Consider the following 20273-nt stretch of genomic DNA (forward strand, 5'->3'; position numbering starts at 1 on the left):
GCAAGGTTCTCCCTTCCTGCACTTTATCCTGAAAGAGAATAACCACTTTCCTGAATTACTTTATAGTTTCCTCTTATTTTTAGGAACTGGCATCTGTTTTTAGTAAATTCCTCCCCAAGAGTAAACTTCAGATCATTGAGATGTGAATTAACTCTTTCTGAGTATGTAAATTTCAGTGCACTTTGCAGCATGGAGGATCTCAGAAAGAATTTATTCACCTTTGAAAGTGTTATTCAGCTTGAAAAGGTGTTCTCTCTATTCTTAGAAAATAATTTTTTTATCTTTGGATCAATGCTGATGTATTAATGTATCAGTGCCACATATTAAAAATGGTAAAGTTTTTTCTTCCCAAATGAACCAAAGTTAGAACAATTCTTTCATTACACTAAGTTGAAAATCATGGAACTTCTTTTAGTTGTATGTTTTAATAGAGCCATTCAGTAATGTTGAGTCTTTTTACATGTATTCTTAAATAGTGTAAATAGATTTCTTAATTAGTCTTGCATTACTCTGTTCTAGATGCCAAAGGAGTATTATTCCTGGCATTGGAATATATGAAGCAATAAGCTATATTTGCAGTTGAATGACTGCTGTAGAGGAGGTGTGTATTCTACTGCAAATACATTTTATCGCTCTGTGTACTCCATGGTTCGCTAAGGTGCCAGAAGAAAGCTTATTTGGCCAATGTGTTCCTTTGAGGTTGAGTCTCTTAGTTTGAACTTTTGGAGTCTCTGCAGTGCTTTTGTTATCTGTGGAGGAGTGTATGTTGGAGGAGAGAGACGTTGCAAGCGGAGCATCGTAGCTGAATCAGTAATATTGGCAGCTGACTACAATGACTTGAATGATGTGTGTTCACTTCATGGAGAGAAAAGTATGGAAAAATAGGAAAGCAGTCCATGGAATTTGAGTGTTGCCATGATTTATAGTAGCAGACTCTTGCTTTTGGTGGTGATTATGGTTCAAAGCATTCTTTCTTTTCTTTTAGTCCCTTGAGTATAGGCTCAAGAATTTTGTAAGGCTCGTGTTGGGTCTTTCTCCTTTTGTCTCTGCTTTTTCCGTCCAGACCTTTGTTAACCCTTTGCTCCACTGGTTGTACAGGTGCGGCAGCAGAGAACATGTTAGGCAGTTTGCTGTGTCTGCCAGGTTCAGGGTCAGTGCTTCTTGACCCCTGCACTGGTTCTACCATATCAGAAACAACCAGCGAAGCTTGGAGTGTAGAGGTATTACCAAGTGACTCAGGTTAGTATCCTGTCCTCATTTTCTTTTTTTTTCCTTTGCACAGAAGCAATCAATTTACTTAAATACATGGGTTGAATGTACATTTATTTAACAAACATTTATCAATCAACCGCTGTGTGCAATGTACTCTGCTTGGCAGTGGGTAGATTGAAAGTTGGGTTAGATATGGTTCCTTTTTTCATGGAACTCACTAGTTATTTGTAGGGGGATAAAATCCCCCATCATATATATTACATTGCTCCTTTCAAGATTCAGCTTGAGTACCCCCTTCTACATGAGGCCTTTCCTTATTTCTCCAGTCATTGTTGTCCTTTTCTCCCAGCCTGCATTGTATTTACTTGTATTGATTTATCTTTGTACAAATTGTTTCCTCCCAGTAGAACGTCAGTTCCTTGAGGGAAGGGATTGTTTTATTTTTGCCTTTTTATTCTCTCCATCTAGCATATAATATTTTGCACATATTGGACACTTAATGTGCATTGAATTATTAAGAGTTAAGTGTATTGGAGAGGTACAAAACAAAGTGTTATGTGAGATCCCAGGGGAAAGAACATTTTATTAATAGGGAAGATTCTTCCTGGCAGAGGTGGCATTCTTATTCAAGTTTTAAAGTGTGATTAGACATATGAGAGGTAAAGAGGGAAAGTGAAGGCATGCCAAGCATTGAGAAAAGTATAAGCAAATGCACAGAGGAGGGAAAGCAAACACTAGTCTAGTTTACCTGGAAGGAACATCTTGCATATGTGCATATGTCTCACATGTGCACTTCCACAGACCTAAGTGTGGAGTGATATGTTATTAGGCTGGGTAGGACAGGTGGTACTAGATTGTGGATAGCCTTGAATATAAAGCAAAGTAAAAAGAGGGGATGGACAACTGGATATTCTCATCACGGTAGCAAACTATTTTCACTTGTGACATTTTCTGTCCATTAATATGACATAGAGAACCTTGGAATTGGAGTCAGAAGGCCTTGAAGTTCAAGTCCCAATTTTGTAATTTATTAGGTGTATGATCTTGGACAATTCCCTCTGCTCTCTGGCATCTCTTTTCTTTAACATAAATGTGGGGTTTGGACAAGATGATCTCTAAAGGACCCCCAGTTCTTAATCTGAGATTTTGAACTCTTTGGGAACTTTTGAATAATCATGGGCAGGCTTTTTTTTCCTAAATGATTAAATTCTGGATTTTTAAAAAGCAATTACTATTATTAGGATCACTCAAGATGGGAGAATTACTTTTCTGTCTTTCAATCTAGCGTCATAAATGCAGCACAGGATTAGCAGTGCCTTTCTGATGCTAAGTAGGACAGTGCCCTGCAGTCATGGCTAGGTTTGTGTCAGTGGAAGAGTTACCCCCCCTACATTTTGTAAAAAGTTTGAAATTGAACAATAGGCCTCCAGAAATTCTTTTATGCGGGATTATTGTATATCCATATGTAGTACTTTAGTTTACATATTGAATCACATTTTCCTTTTTACGCTTACAGAATGTCTTGTGTCTCTTATTAGAGGACAGTTATCACAATATTAAGTAAAACTGCATTCACCCAAAGTTTGGCCTGATTCCTTTAATTAAGGGACAATTGATTTTTTTTTTGAAATGTGAATATTTTGGAATACTTTTCAGAAATTCAGATATACCAGTGTCATTTTTATAAGTAGGTTATGCTACTAATTGACTATAGTGACATATGCTGAGTTGTTTTTCTAAAGACAATATGTTTTAGTGGAGAGAGCCCTGGACTTGGGCTCATAAGACCTGAGTTCAGATCTTGGCTCTCAAGTTTACAATGTATGTGACTATTGGAAGTCACTTAGTTTCTCTGGGCCTGTTTCCTTATCTGTCTAATGGAGATAAAAGTATTTGCACTGCCTCTCTTATAGAGTAATTGTGAAGAAAGCATTTTGTAGACCTTCAGTACTATTGAAGTTTGATTTATTATTGCTTACTAGTGATGATGTGTTTGCTCCCTGTTATCCACATACCCTGGTCCAAACTTCCATGTACATGTACCAGTACATGGTTTTTATATGACTGGTTGGAATTGGGGACATAGTCTATTGTCTTGAAACAGTTTTCATCTGTGCACAATTAACCGACCTGTAAAAGATTGGAATCTTTAACCTTGGCTTCATTAACACAGTGGTCTAAGCAATTGAAATAACTGGCCTAGATATAGAAATCTATTTACACTGGTTTTATTAATCCTCAGGTGGGCTTTTTTGTATATGGGTTATAGAAATTGAAGGCAGGAGGAACTGACTAAAGCACTAATATGAGCACATGCTGTTTTCCATCCAGAAGCCCCAGACCTCAAACAGGAAGAGAGATTACAAGAGCTGGAGAGCTGTTCTGGACTGGGCAGCACATCTGATGATACAGATGTCCGGGAAGTCAGTTCCCGCCCCAGCACTCCAGGCCTCAGTGTTGTCTCAGGTATTTCTATCTTGTTTTATGGAAGAAGTATTTTAAGGTTTTTTTTTTAATTTCAGTAAGTTTTCTGTTGATGTCACCCTGACATTTTAACTTACGGGTTGCATCAGGAAAATTTCCCTTTTTTAAATTAAAACTGATTTTAAAGGGGTCCTACAGGCTGTGGCCTGGTTTCACTGTCTAAATCAATGAGTTTTCCATTTAATTTTGAACTTGATATTTGTGTTTCCTTGTCCTTTGGTGGTTAATGAGTGACAGTGTAATAGAGTGAAAGGATCACTAGTCTGGGAATCAGAAGACTGAAGTTCAGATTCAGACTCTGCTACTTCTGACTGTAGACTCAGACAGGCCATTTAATCTTTCTGTGTCTCAGTTTTTTCATCAGTAAAATAAAGATGATGGTAATTGCACTACTTACTTATTGGGGTTACAGTGAGGAAATTACATTGTATTGTGAATTGTGATCACATGAAATAATTCAGGTACACACAAGGTACAATGTAAATGAGAATCAATGTAAAATGTTTTGTAATGATTAAGAAAGATACAAATGTCAGGTATCATATTATTATTATTGTTGTTGTTTTTATTATTATGGTATTATTCTAAATACCCAGTAGCCTGCTATTATATTCTGCCTTTACAGGTTAGTTCTTTGTGTCGTATAAGTCAGTTTCACTACATGTAAGCCTAAATATAAAAGCAATGGTACTAATAAGATCTAGCCAGCACACAAAGAATTTGTTAATATTTAAAGGCTTTTCTAATAATTTTCTTGTGTTTTTTGTGTGTATTTTTCTTCTGTAAGGCATCAGTGCAACCTCTGAGGATATTCCTAATAAGATTGAGGACCTTAGATCTGAATGTAGTTCTGACTTTGGTGGCAAAGATTCAGTCACCAGTCCAGATATGGATGAAGTTGTCCATGGTAAGAAAGACCAATGTATGTGAGGTGTGCAAATAAATTTACCTCTTGTCCCAGGTGCCTCAGATATGTCATTATTTAATTTTATTCTCACCATCATTTCATGACTTTGTTACCTAGAGATACCTGATTCTGTGAAAGAGACACAATTTCATTGGTGTGGCTTTTTTATCTTGACCAGCACAACAGCTTCTCTCTGATTTCTAATTCTGTTTGACTTTTATTTGAATTTTCCCACAAATACTCCATAGGGGATCTACCTAGTGTTCTGGAGGCATTTTCTTTTGTCTTTTTTAGTTCAGAGGTGTCACCTTTTTTTCAGTTAGGAGGCTAATTGATTTGAAAACCATATATCTGTAGACTTAAAGAATTTTATATTCATGACAGTGGTGATGTGTGATATCTATTAATAGTACATTGATATGTACATTTTATAACAAAGAAGTTGTCCTCAAAACATTTTAGTTAGTTTTGTCCATACAAAATTTCGGTTATAAGCTTTGTGCTAGCCAATGATAAATTTTTGATTATGTCAGTGAGAATACCATTTAAAATTTTTTTCATCTAATAAAGATTACTTTTTTCTTCTTACTGCCCTTTTAAAAAAAAAAGAAAGAAGTCCTTTTAACAAATTTAATATTGATTAAATGTTTAGTCAAGCAAAACAGATTCTTGCATTGGCCATGTTAAAAATGTGTGTGTACATATATAAACATATATATTTATATAAACCTCTCTGTATAATATATGTGTCTGTGTATGCCTGTATGTATGTATATATGCATATATGCATAAATCCATCCTCTCTCATGGGTGTTTGTCCCCTGGAATCATGGTTTTATTTTTTTTATTTTTTTTTTTTGGCTCTTTTTGGCTTTTTTTGGGTGAGGCAGTCAGAGTTAAGTGACTTGCTCAGAGTCACATAGCTAGTAAGTGTCAAATGTCTGAGGTTGGATTTGAACTCAGGTCCTATTGCCTCCATAGTCTGAGCTCTATCTACTGCACCACCTAGCTGCCCCTTGTTTATTGTATTAAACAAGAGTTTTTTAGTCTTGCAAAGTTATTGGTCTTCACAGTTTTCTTGTTATTGTATAAATTGTTCTGGTTCTGCTCATTTCACTCTGTGTCGGTTTATTTTACAAGTCTTGTCAGGTTTCTCTGAAATAGTCCCTTTCATCTTATGGCGTAATCCATCACGTTTGTATCCCATTACTTATTCACCCATTCCCACTCTCTTAGTTTCTAGTTCTTTGCTATCACAAAAAGAGCTGTTAAAAATATTTTTGTTTACATTTATCTTCCTTTTTTTTTTAATTGGAGTACATACCTTATAGCCAGACTATTTTATTTTTTCTTTTTTAAGATTATGTTTTTTCTTTCACTAGGCTAGGTGCAGAGTGGCCACACAGGGTGGTCTTTCATAGGTCCAGGCACTTTGCTGCACTGCATGGGAGCTTTGACCTGTTCTATTTTCCCACCTGGGCCAGTTTACCCTTCCTTAGGCAGCCTAGTTTCTTCCTGCCACCTCCAAATCTAAATCTAAAGGGCTCCTCATATTGGTGTTGAACATAGTATGGACACCCATGTGACTTAGCCCACTGAAGCTCAGAATTCCAAAGCTTAAGTGATCCACTAGCTCCAGCCTCTGTAGTAGCCAGGATCACAGAGGTGCCACATCATGCTTGGCAGCTGGATTGTTTTCAAGAGCTATATGCTTTCAATTCTGACTTTTAAAGTTACATCGTAGATAGTAGCTTTTTGCAGTTTCATAAAGAATATAAATTCATAGAATCAGATCAATTCGAACATTTCCTTTTCCAGTTATATATCTCAATAATATCATTTATGCTACTTCTCAGCATTGAAAATGAAAAAGTATTTTATTCTTCCTTTTACATTTTAAAATAAAACAGCAGTAATTCATGAAAATAGATACATGTAGAAAGATGATACCACTTTTAGAATAAAATTATTTGAATTACAGCAACTGATTTATTTGATATGTCTGGAGATTTTCCCTTTTTACCTCCCACATTTCCTTTTCACATTATTCATACTTATATGTGGCCAAGTCATTATTAACTTTTCCTCTGTTGTGTGTGTTATATTTCTGGTCATCACATTTTGTTTTATGGCATGACATGTTCAGCTTTTGTGCCTTTAATCTGCCTAATCTGATGACAGACTCGCTATAGAACTTGACCACATTCTACCTGGCCTGTCTTCCTCTAGTTTTGGAGACCATTGATAACACTAACATGTTGATAGGTGGCCTTAAAACTATCTTATTATGTGTAGTTCTTAGGACCTTTCTACCATTCTTCTGTTGTTATTGTGGAAGTAGGCAGAGGGGAAGGAATACATATGTATATTTGTCTATTTTTTATTGTTTTTTTTTCAATTGGAGTGGGTAAAATAATTTATTACCTAGGAACTCATGAGATGAACTCCTCTGGTTTTAACTAGAAGCTGACCCTCAGACAGTATCTCACTTGAACATTCATAGCTTGGTAGAATTTTCCTGCAAAGTAAAGTGTCAAAGCATAGATGTATTTGAATTTTCCTATAAGACTGTGCTGGTGAGAGTATTTCTCCAGTATTGATTGTTTATGAAATTTTTTGGATCTTTGAAGTGTACTCAGAAAGTAAATAAATATTTGTCTGAGCAAGTGGGGAACTGAAAGTGCTAAAATATGTTTATTTTTGACTCAGTTTCATATTGTGTTTCAGGAGCCCACCAGCTGACTTCTCCTCCCTCTCAATCAGAGTCTTTGCTTGCAATGTTTGACCCATTGGCTTCACATGAAGGTAAGTTATTGAAATTATTTCTTCAGCTCTTTAGAGTTCATTGTTCATTGGTGTCTGGCAACAGCTGATAAAGAAATTAAATACTTGGTTTCTTATTTTCTGGTGCTGAGCCTTTCAGAACTTAGCTAGTTTGGTCCTCAGACAGTAGACACATAGTACAGTATTAGGCCTGTATTTGAAGTCTTTCCTACTACATAGATCCTGTGAGAGATGGTGCTCTGCTGGAAGAACCCAGGGAACTTCACTCATTACTGTGAAGCATTCAAAGAGAACTTTAATACAGGATTGAAATGATTATGAAGAAGAAAATAAATATGCATCTTTAACCTAAAATTTTTTTATTGCTATCTTTTGTTTTTATATCACTTATATTTCCCAATGTATCCCTACACCATTGTCCTTCTAGACCTAAAAAGTCATCTTCTATACCAAAGGGAGAGAAAGAAGAGACAAAAAACTAATTTAGTATATCTGACATACTGAAAAAAATCTTAAAATTATATGTAGTTTTCCACATCTTTCTTCAGTCCCTCACTCCTGCAGAGAAGTTGAAAGAGCTACCCTGTCATGTATCTTCTTTGGGGCCAAATTTGATTATTATAATTTTGCTGGGTTCCTTGACTTTTAAGGTTATTTGTAACCAAAGAAAAAATTCATCGTGTAATTTAAAGCCTTTGTTATATTATTTGTATCTTGGGAAATTTTTCTTTATCCAAGGAGCTTCTGCTGTAGTAAGACCAAAAGTTCACTATGCTAGACCATCACACCCACCACCAGATCCTCCAATCCTGGAAGGAGCTATGGGAGGGAATGAAGCCAGGCTACCAGGATTTGGCTCTCATGTGTTGATTCCAACGGATGCAGAAGCATTCAAGCAGAGACATTCCTATCCTGAGCGATTAGTCCGCAGCAGGAGTTCTGATATTGTATCTTCGGCCCGGAGACCCATGAGTGATCCTAGTTGGAATCGGCGTCCTGGGAATGAAGAGAGAGAACTGCTTCCTTCAACTGCCATTGGATCTCCTTTAGTGGCTGCACCTCCATCATCATCTTCATCTCCTAGTAAAGATTCCTTGAGAGGAGAGGTGAGGAGCCCCAGATTTAGTAGAGCAATATTTTGTTAACTGTTGGTTTGAATGACCTCAGCTAGTACTGTTGGCCTCTCAAACTGACATGGAGTCCATTGACCAAAGAGGTGGGAATATCTGTAAATAAGTCTAATTTGATGACCTGGGATAGTAGTTCTCAAGCTTTTTGGTCTGATGACTCCTTTAGACTTAAAAATTAAGGACCCCAAAGAGCTGTGTAGTAGAGTCTATAACCCACTGCTTGTGTGGATTATGTCTATTGATATTTACTGTATTTGAAATTAAAACTGATAAAATTTTAAAATACTTATTCATTTAAATAATAAATCTATTACATGTGAACAAATAACTTTTTGTGAAAAATAACTTTTCCGAAACAAAAAGTAGAAGAATGGCATTGTTTTACATGTTTTTGCAAATCCCTTTAATATCTGGCTCAATAGAAGACAACCAGATTTTTATATCTGCTTCTTCATTCAATTTATTGTAATATTTTGTTTTGGTTGAAGTATATAAAGAAAATCTGGCTTCATATAGGTACAAAGTTGGAAAAGTGAAGAGTGTTTTAATCAGCCAATAACATCTTAGTATTATTATGGAAATAGTTTTAACTATGGAGACACCCAAGGGTTGGTGGATCACGCTTTGAGAACCATTGATCTAGTGAAACTTTTCCTTATTATGCTAAATACCCTGACACCCAGGATCCCTAGGCAGTTTGTTTTTTTGAAGTGGTAGAAATTCCACAAGTCAATTCAGTAAATATTTATGAAATAACATACTAAGTGCTAACATGTAGAGATGAAGTAAGACACTGTTTGTTCCTCAAGAAGCTTAAAATCTAGTAGAGGGTATAAGATGTCCACAAGTAAGTATGTGCCTTTTTTGAAAGTCATGATTTTCTTAGCATGAACTCTCCTGGTGCTGCTCCTGCAGACTATAGCTCCTCCACACTTCAGTTCACATCCCCTGTGAGGTTCTATGGACAGAACTCTCACGGGACGTGTTTGGCTTTGATCCTTTCCAAAATCTGATCCTCAGACTGTGGATGCAAAATTCAGCTCTTATTAATGATAGTACATTAAATTTGTATTTTGAACTTTTTTTAAAAAAATGATTTAAAATTTTTCTCAAAACACTTTCCTATTCCATGAGGTATACAGAGGAATTAATTTTAGCTAACTTTTTAGATAAAGAATCTGAGGTTTAAATGGAGGCAAAGTAGCTCTCCCAAGATTATACTATGCGTTAATGATAGAGAGGGGACCAGAACCCATATCTCCTTACTCCTATTCTGGTGCTTTCCCCATCATATCCACTTCCCTTTCCTTTCCCCATGGAATCCCAAAATATGTATAAAACTTCGTACCTTTGTAGTCAATGCAATTTTATACATAAGGTAGAGTCTGCAGTGATTTTTCTAGTGAACCATCCCAGGGATTTTTTAAATATTTCATAGATATTTTGAAAACATTTTATACCTATCTAGATTGCAAATAAAATGCAAAAATCTTTCTGCAGACTGAAGAACGAAAAGATAGTGATGATGAGAAGTCAGACAGAAACAAACCTTGGTGGAGAAAACGTTTTGTTTCAGCTATGCCTAAAGGTAATTTCACAAAATTATTAGAATACTATGGTTTAGGATCAGAGAAATAGAGTCCATTGATTTCAGTAAGTCAGTATTCCAGGTCTTGTGGGAATTTGATTATGACTTGACTTCTAATGTGTTTTAAGTGGCTCATCTTAGATGGATGTTAAGACAGCTTTAGGATGTTAAGGTTACTGCTCTGCGACCCATGATGTGTTGATTTCTCATAAACCCAGGAGAAAATATGTACGTTTGGGATGTGTAAATACGAAATACTGCTGAAGTTCACTTGAAGATCCTTTGGACAGGAATATCACTTTTCAAAACTGAATAAAAAAAAATTTTTATCCCATTATGGGATTGATCTTTAGAATTTGCAACATTAATTTGAACACCTGGAGTAAATTTAAACTTTTCATCTTGATAAGTTGAGTTTTATTCCTTATATCTTAGTGTGTTGGTATTGAAATTCAGTTGTATGAGACCATGTGCTTTTCCTGTGAACAGCTTGGTATTATTGAGATGTTAATATTTAAGTTTGCACATGTGTTTATACCTGAAAAGGAGAAGCACCAGGAGTAAAAACAGGTGCCACTTTTGCAGGTCTCCCCTTAGTAACCTGGGACTCCGGAGCTATGGATGACCCCTTTCATTCGTAATTAGGGCCTCTTGCTGAGGAGAGAATGGTGTTCCGAGCTTTGAATGTGGTGTTTTTTTGTTTTTTTGTTTTTTTGGCAGGTTTCAGAGTGCAATGGATTCAACTTAATTTCTGATTACCTCTTAATTGATCCTTTCTTATAAAAGAGAATCTTCAAATAGACTCTGAGAACTCAAGTTCAGTTCTTTTTAAGAACATTTGTCTGTGGAAAGGATTTACACAAATAATTTCTTAGGCTTTCAGCTTTTAAAACCTCCTTTCATTTAGAACTGTTGGCACACCAGTATCTCCAAAATGACTGACTACTGTCTTCCGAGTACAGTGCAGTATGTTATATATCACACTACTGACTTTATTTAATTTCCAGCTCCTATACCATTTAGAAAGAAAGAAAAACAAGAAAAAGACAAAGATGATCTGGGTCCTGACAGATTCTCAGCACTTACAGGTTTGTAGACCCATGGACTTCCTGGCTCCTTCATTCCCAGAGCACATATTCCATAACACTTTTTCTTGGGTGCCATAAACGTTACCTCTGTAGAAAAGTATGTTTGTGTGTGTGTGTGTGTATGTGTTTGTATGTGTGTGAAATGATGGGGAATATTTCCTTCATAGCTCCGTAGCTTCTAATAGAAGATTGTAGTGGATTATTAGTATGCTCTTGCTGCAGACCACCACCACCATCATCATCGTCATCGTCATCAATTTTAATTTATTAAGAATTTCTAAAACTGAACCTCTAGGCGCATTTACACAAATTGTTATCTCTCAGAAAAGACACATTCATTCTTGGGAAAAACCCCTAGCAGATCTCAAGAATAAGGTCCACACCACGTCTTTAGCCCGTATATTTGACTGACTACCTAGATTTTAGAACCCTAAATTTGTTTTATCAATAGCTTGCCCTTTAAGTTATTCATGCTTCGTGTAGTATTGCTGTGTCAAACTGGAATTTTCATAGTGAAATTTCAGCCTAAGTAGCAGATAACACACTAGTAAAATATGCTTATGTTTCACCTAATTTGCACTGTATATAAGTTTAGTATATTTATCTTACTGAGGATTCAGTATTTTCCTTTCTTCAGCAGTACTTGCTGAGTGATTAGACCGACCATGAATGAGTCTGTATATAGGCGTATCCCACATAATGTTGCCCTGGCCAATGTCACCTAGCAGTGATGTCATTAATACACTGGATGCAAACCCCACCACAATATTGAGAATATTGAGACACTTTCTTGTCGGTTCATGCAGCCAACCACCTGTGAGGTTGATTGTTCCTATGGAACCAACCTTAACTCTTCATACCCCCCCCCCCCCAGTGTTTTTCCCCATTGTGTTTTCTAAGAACTCTTTAGTGATGTTATTAGGCAGGCTGTGCCTATATAATTAACTAACTTGGAGTTTGAAAGTTTTTAATTTATTCCAGTAGCTGTAGAGAATTAGGGTAAGTTTACATCTATTCTCACTCCATTCTGAATTTTTTTTTAATTGTACTGAGTTAGAATGATGATTTTTTAAAATTAAAAATGGATAGTTTAGATTGGAAAAAAAAATCTACCCTGGGTACAAGTAGAATCCTATTTTAATGATTGCCATTTTAATGACTTTTTAATTATTGTATTAGATAGGTCATATCAGTAGTTGCTTTGTTGATCAGGATATGGTAAATTCTCTTAAATGAGAAATCCTATAAAGCCTGTTTTCCCAAGTCATGGTTCTATTCAACAATTTATTTAATATTGTCCTTGTCATAAAGTATGTGCACAGTACCTATATTTAAATACCTTTGTAATTATGTATAGTTACAAAATGTTAAATGATTTTTAAAATTGTGTTGATGGCCTTTGGGAGTTTGTATTTAATTTTGTTGATTTTAGGTTTAAATTGGGCAGGAAGGATAAAGAATATTCTCTGGCTCTTGGTGCCTGGGTTAGTAGGAAAATGAAGTGCTGCTATTAGTAGCTTTGTAGACTAGGTATCAAAGCTTATAGTCAGGTAATTCACAAAGTAGTACCAGGAAGCATAGAGTAGAGGAAATAGTAATTAGCTTGGGGTGAGAAGAATTGGACTTGAGTCCTGTATTTGCCGCTTAGTAGCTCTATGACTTTGGACAAGCAATTTTCTTCTCTGGGCCTTCATTTTCACATCTATAAAATAAAGCAAATTTTATTAGATGATTTCTAAGGTCCTTTTTAGCTCTAACCTTCTATGATTCACAAAAGCATACTAGAAGAGGAGAGGGAGGGAAGGAATAAACATTTATATAGCACCCGTTATGTGCCAGGCGTTTTACTGAGCAATTTTTTTTTTTAACAAAATATTGTCTTATTTGATCCTTGCAATGACCCTGGAAGGTAGGTGCTGTTATTATTCTTCCCATTTTACAATTAAGGAAACTGAGGCAAATAGGTGATGTGGCTTGCCCAGGGGTCACATAGCTAGTAAGTGTTCAAGGCCTAATTTTAACTTGAGTCTTCCTGGCTCCAGGCCCAGCACTCTATCCATTCCACCACCAGCTGCATCAGTGAACCCCAGATTTGGATGACTCTTGTCCAGGGTCACACAGCTAGTGAGAGGCAAAATGGGGTTCAAACAGTTTTCTTCTGATTGCAAATCCTATTTTTTGACACTGGCTCCTCCCAAAGTATTTCACCTTGAGCTGACTTGTGCTTCGTTTTTATAATCTTCATCAACATGTGAACCAAAAGCCAAGAAGTATTCTTTTTTCAAAAGTAAAACATTTTTGTCATCAAAGAATCATCAACACATTTTGGAAAATGTCCAATTTTATTACGAATTTATTTTACTGCTGTATTTCAAAAGGTCTGTAATTTTATGAGTAGAGGTACTTCCTCCATCCTGGTGTATTGTGGCCCTTCTTTCCTTTAGTAGACAATCTTAATGAGTTACTCTGGCCAAACTATTCTTCACCTGGTGACCAATTTTAAGCCTCTTTGTAGGTTTAGGTAGGCTAGTCCTCCAATAGCAAACTAATTTATAACAAAATAGTTTACCACTGGGCCTGTCCTCAAAGTCTTTCCAGTTTTCTTTTTTTTGCTAGGCAATGGGGTTAAGCGACTTGCCCAGGGTCACACAACTAGTAAGTGTCAAAGTGTCTGAGGCCGGATTTGAACTCAGGTCCTCCTGACTCCAGGGCTGGGACTCTATTCGCTGCTCCACCTAGCTGCCCCTCTTTCCAGTTTTCTTGCTGGCTTTGTTTTTCTCTGATAGACAAATGGTTTGTCACTTGGCTTTTGCAACTTGATGGTAGGACCTGAAAGAGATTGTCCTTTGGCACAGGCTTCTAGAACCTAAAAAGCTATACATAAAAATAGGGCTTACATTTCCATGTTAAGAACAGCTTCTTAACCACCAGAATTGTCCAGAAAGTGAAACAAAATGAAATGGGAATGTTTCAGTAGGTAGTGATTTTGTCATCCCTGGAGGACTTCATGGGGAGGTTTGAAGGATGTTTTGGAGGGGATTCATGTTTAGGTGCAGGACTCAGTGCTTCTTAAAACTGTGGGTCTCTACTCTATATGGATTTAAGAAGTGCTGAAGGGGTTGTGAGTGGGAAAAGTTTAAGTAGCCCTGAACTAGATGACCTTTGAGGTTTGAGTTGTAAGTCCCTTCCAGCTCAGATTATGTGAAATAGACAAAAATTTACCTTTCCCCTCCCTTTCTCATTTTTTTTTTACAGATACAGTACCAGTAAATGTGTTTACTTTATTCAAATTAAAGAATTTCCAACTCTGTAGCCTTGTTATAATTTTTTTTTTTGTTCTGAGTTTAATGTCCTTCATGAAGCTCCTCCGGTGTTTTACTAATTAGCCACCCTGAGTTCTCAAAAACTATGCTAACAGTGTACAAACTGTCAAGTTTTACCAAGCTGGAAAACCTTCAAGTATAGATTGGAGGACAATCCTAGCTAGGTGTGGATAGACTTGTTTAAAGTTTGGCTTCCCAGAGATTTTTTTATTTGTTTAAAGTTTGGTTTCCCGTAGTTTTTTTTTGTTTTGGCTATTGTAGTGTATTAAACCATTTACTAAGGCATAGAAGGGTTGCAGTCTACATTGGTAGAAAGTACCCGCACAACTAAAATTGCAGATCCTTTAAATATTTAATGTAATATAATGATTCTGATGTCCCTTTGAATTTATTAAAATGGGATCCTACTTGTAAATTGATCTTCAAAGTTAACTGCATTTCCCAGGTCTCCCAGGATACTTCAGTGTGACCATTGAAGGTGTATTGTGTCCCAGGGACTTGCAGTACTTATCTCTTAATTAATTATTAGTTAATGAGTGACTCCTCCCTTCATTTTGGCTATGAGCCCATTTTAGAATGGTTTATTTTGCTGGATAAATGACTGCCCTTTTAGTAAGTAGAATTACAATTTGATGATAAGATTCATACCAGGTGCACTTACAGTATTTCTTGAACATCTGCAGCTGATCTTAGAATACCTCAAGTAGCATTCAATGTACAATCATGCTGTACCTCAACAGCCACGTGGTCTCTGTTTGTTGGAATGTGAGGCAGCTTTGTTCAGAAGTGGTGTGGAAGAGTAATTTATAAATAAAGGATGGAGGAAGTATTTTCTTTTTCTTAAAAAGAACTTAATTCTGAGGTCTGAACAGTTTACATTTTTCCCCTCTCTGCCTGGAGATGTCTCTGAGTAAATGGAGTCTACATATAGAATCGCATTTATTTAAAGTCTGGACGTTCAATATGCACCTGCTAATCCAGTTGATTTGGGTGTGACTATTTAGGAATGCATCTCACCCTCTAGTCTTCACTGAACTTTCATTGTGTAGAATGCTGGCGATGATGAGATGTGGAGCTGCTCATCCCAATTTTCTGCTTGAGCAAGGCTCTGATTATTAGAAATCGGGATGAGTAGGCAGCTGCATGGTGCCTCTTAACATTGAGATATGTGCTCTTTTTAAGATTTGCCTCCTAATTCGCCCTTGGGATTTTCTTGTTACTGGTATCGTACTAACTTCAAAGGCAATGCATATGGAAATGAACCAATTCTTGTGCATGTTCTCCTTGATTTCTCAGATGATCCTGCCCCCAGACTCAGTGCACAGGCCCAGGCTGCTGAGGATATCTTGGATAAATATAGGAATGCCATTAAACGAACTAGTCCTGGTGAAGGAGCTGTGGGGAACTATGAAGGTGCAGGTAAGTACTGGCCCTGGGCTAGAGTCATCCACATCAAGGTTTCATTCTTCCAGTAGACTTTTCTCAGTCACAGAATATTAGAGCAAAAAAAGAATTTTAGAAGTTATGAAATGGGTGCTGTCTTGGAGATGGAGGTTCAAATTGTGGCCTTACCACTACCCTCTTCTGATTGTGGACAAGTCATTTAACTTATCAGAGTGTCTTCATTATCCCACACTTCCTTAGAGGGAAATGAAAGGATTAGACTAAATGATTTCTGAGGTCTTTCCACCTTGAACAGTGTATGTTCTAAGATTACTTCTTTGTCTTCTCTGTTTTATTATTCTTTGTTCTGTAAAATCCCTTTCAACTTTAAGATTCAATGATTGTGATTCTAAGCACGATAAAAATTTCAGATTGACTTTTATGTTGATGTGGTAGTATAGGAAATGTTAGTGTCTGGGTGTTTTAGAGCGGTGGTTCCCAGCCTACAGACCTTTGAGGAGCTGTGAAGGTATTGAAGGAATCCATATGCACACCAGCATTGTTAATTTATTTTTATTTAGCTCTAACAAAATTGTGTTATAAAGCATAATAAACAGGCTTGCTGTAGACTGAATGTTTTGAATATATGATGACAATCCAAAATGTGTGTAGATGCTTTTATGAATTATAAAATGTAAATGATTTAAAAGTGTTACTGCATCCATAGTAGTTTATTATCACAATGTATTTTCTCAATAAATGTGTACTAATAAATAGCACAACTATTTTAATGGAGCGCCATGAAATTTTTTAATGTTAAAAAAGATACTCACAGTAAAGTTAGGGAACCACTGTTCTGGAGAAGAGAAGAAAGTGGGAAATTACATCTTTATTTTTAAAAATAGGAATTAATTGAATTTAATTGAAAATTGAATTGATAGTACCCCCTTCCTCAACTCAGATAATTGTGTGTCCAAATGGCTTCAGTGTTGGTTTTTGTGGAAGTATGCAATTGATTTTTAAAATCTTTGTAGAGATGATTTTAAGATCTTGTAGAATCATAGCTTCAGAAGTTTATAGGACCTTAGAAATCATTTAGTCCAACCCACTTAACCAGGTATGGACTTTGTGTCACAACAGGGGAGGGTTGTGCTACATGTCCTACACAAACCCTGTTACACCAATTTACCTGAGTTAGACAGAAATGTGTCAGCTGAATCTTAGGAAAAGTGAAAAGGAATATGTCTTTATGATGTCTATAAATTTCTTCTCCTGGTGCTCATTAAGAGAGGGGTGTGGTGTAGTGAAGAGGGCAATAGAGTCAAAAGGTCCAGTCTCTGGTCTTAGTTCTGACAGTAATTATCTTTGTGATCTTAGGCAAGTAAGTCGCTTAATCTCTATGGAGCCTCACTTTCCTTATCTCTGAATTAAAGGGATTGTATTTGATGAGCCATAAGGCCACTCGTAGGCCAGCGATAGTTCTATGGTTCTGGGGCATTGACTTAATTAAGGTCATCTTATGCTGTGTCACTTAGTAACCCTGTAATTTTGTAATACTATTTTTCCACCTACTTACAGGGTGGTTGTGATAATCAAATGAGAGATATAACATATGTAAAGAATTTATAACTTCAAAATACTAGGAAGTATCAGATTAATGCAGAATTTCAAAACTTCATTAGTGTTAGTAATCTTTCAAACAGTAATTCAGCAAATATTCATTAAGCACCCACCATGTTTAGAACACACAATTTAGATAGGACATAGACTGCCCTCGTGGATAGTCCAGAGGAACTGACTTAGTGATAGTTGCCAATCCTAAAATAAATGAGTTTTATTATTTGAAGTTTTCTTCTGTAACAGAGAAATACAATTTACATATTGGTTTTCTCAAAGAAATGTATTAACAATTCAAAACACAATATCATTTGAAAACTTTTGATTCTTTAGCACCTCTAAAACTAATAGGGTTGTGGTTTTTGGGGAATGGGTTTTGTTTAGAAGTTATGGGAGATGGTGAAAGTGTACATGACTCTCCTCGTGATGAAGCCCTGCAGAATATCTCCGCTGATGATCTCCCGGACTCAGCCAGCCAGGCGGCTCCCCCACAGGACTCCCCTTTCTCTTATAGGTATGTGGGGCCTTGGGGTCTGCTTGCTGCCAGCCTTGCAATCACTTCAGTTTTCTGTTTGCTCAGCTACCATTTACTTTGGTACTGTGAGAAACAAAGTTTCTATGACATACAAATTCAGCTCTCTTGACTCATATGTTCTAGTGACAGGGATGGGTTATTTACACCACTAACTATAATGCAAAAATAGGATAATAGTTTTAATGTAACAGAATTCAAAATCAAATCTTTAGCTGATTCATTTGATAAAGATGAGGAAAAAATTGGAGGAAGAACTGTTAGGAGGCAGCTAGGTGGTGCAGCACATAGATCTCTAGATCTGGAGTCAGAAAGAGCTGAGTTCAAATCCAGCCTCAGTTACTTACTAGCTGTGTGACCCTAGGGAAGTCACTTAATTTCTGTTTGCCTCAGTTTCCTCATCTGTAAAATGGAGATAATAATAGCGCCTACCTCCCAGGATTTATGAGAATCAGATGAGATAATAATTGTAAAATACGAGCACAGCGCCTGGGACGTGGTAAGTGCTATATAAATGTTATTGTTGTTGTATTATCTCATTGAGATAAAGTAATATGTCTTGTACAGCTGCTTGATGAATGAATTATTTATTTAGGGCCTACTGTGTTCTAAACATTGTGTTAAGTTCTGAGGAAAGAAATCATGTTTAGCACATAATAAGTGCTTAACAAATATTTACTGATTAATCAAAATAGAAAATTTGAGGCAGTCCTTGCGTTTAAGGAAGGAGTCCACACTCTTATTGTAGGAGACAGCATATACAAGAGTTCAGCTGCAGCGTTCATGGAAAGACCCAGAAGTCCTAACAGATTAGCAGTAAAGTCGATGGCAAGGCCCAGGGGTCCTTAGGGTATTTCAGCAAGTCAGATAGCAGTGCCCTGGAGGGTGTAATGTCAGGGCAGATGGTAAAGTGTAGAGGGACCTTCGGCTGGAATGGTAAGGCAGATGATAAGCCTTGGTAGTCCTCCATATCACTGGCAGAGTTGTAGTTCATGACTTCTAGCTTATCCAACTAGTGTTAGTTTGAATGATTCTACAACTTTTGCTTGAATACAGATCTTTTGACTCCAAATCCAGTGTTTTTTCTAGTATATCCTACAATATCTTATATTGTAAAACATGACGTTCTTGGGGACAGTACCAGCTCTTCTCATGGGAAGTGATTTTGGACTTTGTGAAGATGCGTCATCTTTGTGTTGAGAGTTGGCTGATGAGAGCATTTTGTTACTGCACTCAAATAGGAGGAAGATCCATCATTTATTTGAAGAATCCTTTAGAGTTTTATAGATTCAGGCATGGACATGCATGATATGACAAAATGACAAGTGTATTCTTTTAATTGAGTATCTATCCTGGATGGGACCAAGACCTGCCAGGACTTCTCAGTCTACTGATTGTTAGCCACTTCTGCTGATTAACATGGAAAACAATGATGCAGTCAAAAGAAATCTGAAATAAATTTCTAGAAACTCTGAAGGATTTGAGGACACAGGTGGTATTTTTTTCTCTATTAATGATCATGATTTTGGAATAAAAAGCCTTTGAAAAATAAATGGCTAGTTGTACAGATATTGGAAAAAAGATTTGGTTTATCGTTTCACCACATCAGAACATCATTTCCTCCCAATTTTACCCATTAACTGAGGGGTTTCTTTAGTCAAAACTATCTTGGATGTTTTCATAGTTCATAGTTATGATCTATTTTACAGAATCACAGAATTTGAGAATTAGGAGGGGCCACAGCAGTCATCTTGTCCAACTCATATACAGAAGAAATCTTTACTATAACATACACTACAAGTCATCGTCCAGCCTCTGCTTGAAGACCTCTAGGGAGAGAGGGATCCCATCACTTCCCAAGGCAGGCCATTCCACTTTTGGACAAATAATTGTCAGGAGCTTCTCCCTGACATCTAGCCTAAATTTGCTTCTTTGCAATTACCACCCATTGTTCCTAGTTCTGTCTTCTGGGGCCCAACAGAACAAGTCTAATCCCTCCTCCAAATGACAACCAGCCCTTCAGAGGCTTGAAAATAGCTGTCAGATACCTGAATATAGCTATCATGTCCCACCTGAGTCTTTTCTTTTATAGGCTAAATATGCCCAGTTCCTTCAATCTCTCCTCTTACAACGTGGAGTCAAGGCCCTTTACTATCCTGGTTGACCTTCTCTGGACACTTTCCAGGGTAACAGTGCCCTTCTTAAACCTGTTTTACCAAGAATAG

General features: G+C 36.7%; 1 protein-coding gene across 6 annotated transcripts in view; it reads left to right on the forward strand.

The window, feature by feature from the left end:
* Window positions 1-20273, forward strand: part of LOC114046867 (GTPase-activating protein and VPS9 domain-containing protein 1) — a 91362-nt gene that overhangs the window by 56119 nt on the left and 14970 nt on the right. For 4 of the 6 annotated variants that reach the window (XM_027867432.1, XM_027867434.1, XM_027867430.1 and 1 more), the window contains exons 11-19: window positions 1099-1239; window positions 3544-3678; window positions 4484-4603; window positions 7331-7408; window positions 8126-8493; window positions 10018-10105; window positions 11113-11193; window positions 15813-15935; window positions 17901-18030. In XM_027867432.1, the coding sequence (XP_027723233.1) occupies window positions 1099-1239; window positions 3544-3678; window positions 4484-4603; window positions 7331-7408; window positions 8126-8493; window positions 10018-10105; window positions 11113-11193; window positions 15813-15935; window positions 17901-18030 (1264 nt within the window). The remainder of the gene's footprint in view (window positions 1-1098; window positions 1240-3543; window positions 3679-4483; window positions 4604-7330; window positions 7409-8125; window positions 8494-10017; window positions 10106-11112; window positions 11194-15812; window positions 15936-17900; window positions 18031-20273) is intronic. The other 2 variants (XM_027867435.1, XM_027867436.1) reach the window with 1 other exon arrangement.

This window comes from Vombatus ursinus, unplaced genomic scaffold, assembly GCF_900497805.2.
Source record: "Vombatus ursinus unplaced genomic scaffold, bare-nosed wombat genome assembly UNPS02014786.1, whole genome shotgun sequence".
NCBI classification, from domain to species: Eukaryota; Metazoa; Chordata; class Mammalia; order Diprotodontia; family Vombatidae; genus Vombatus; species Vombatus ursinus.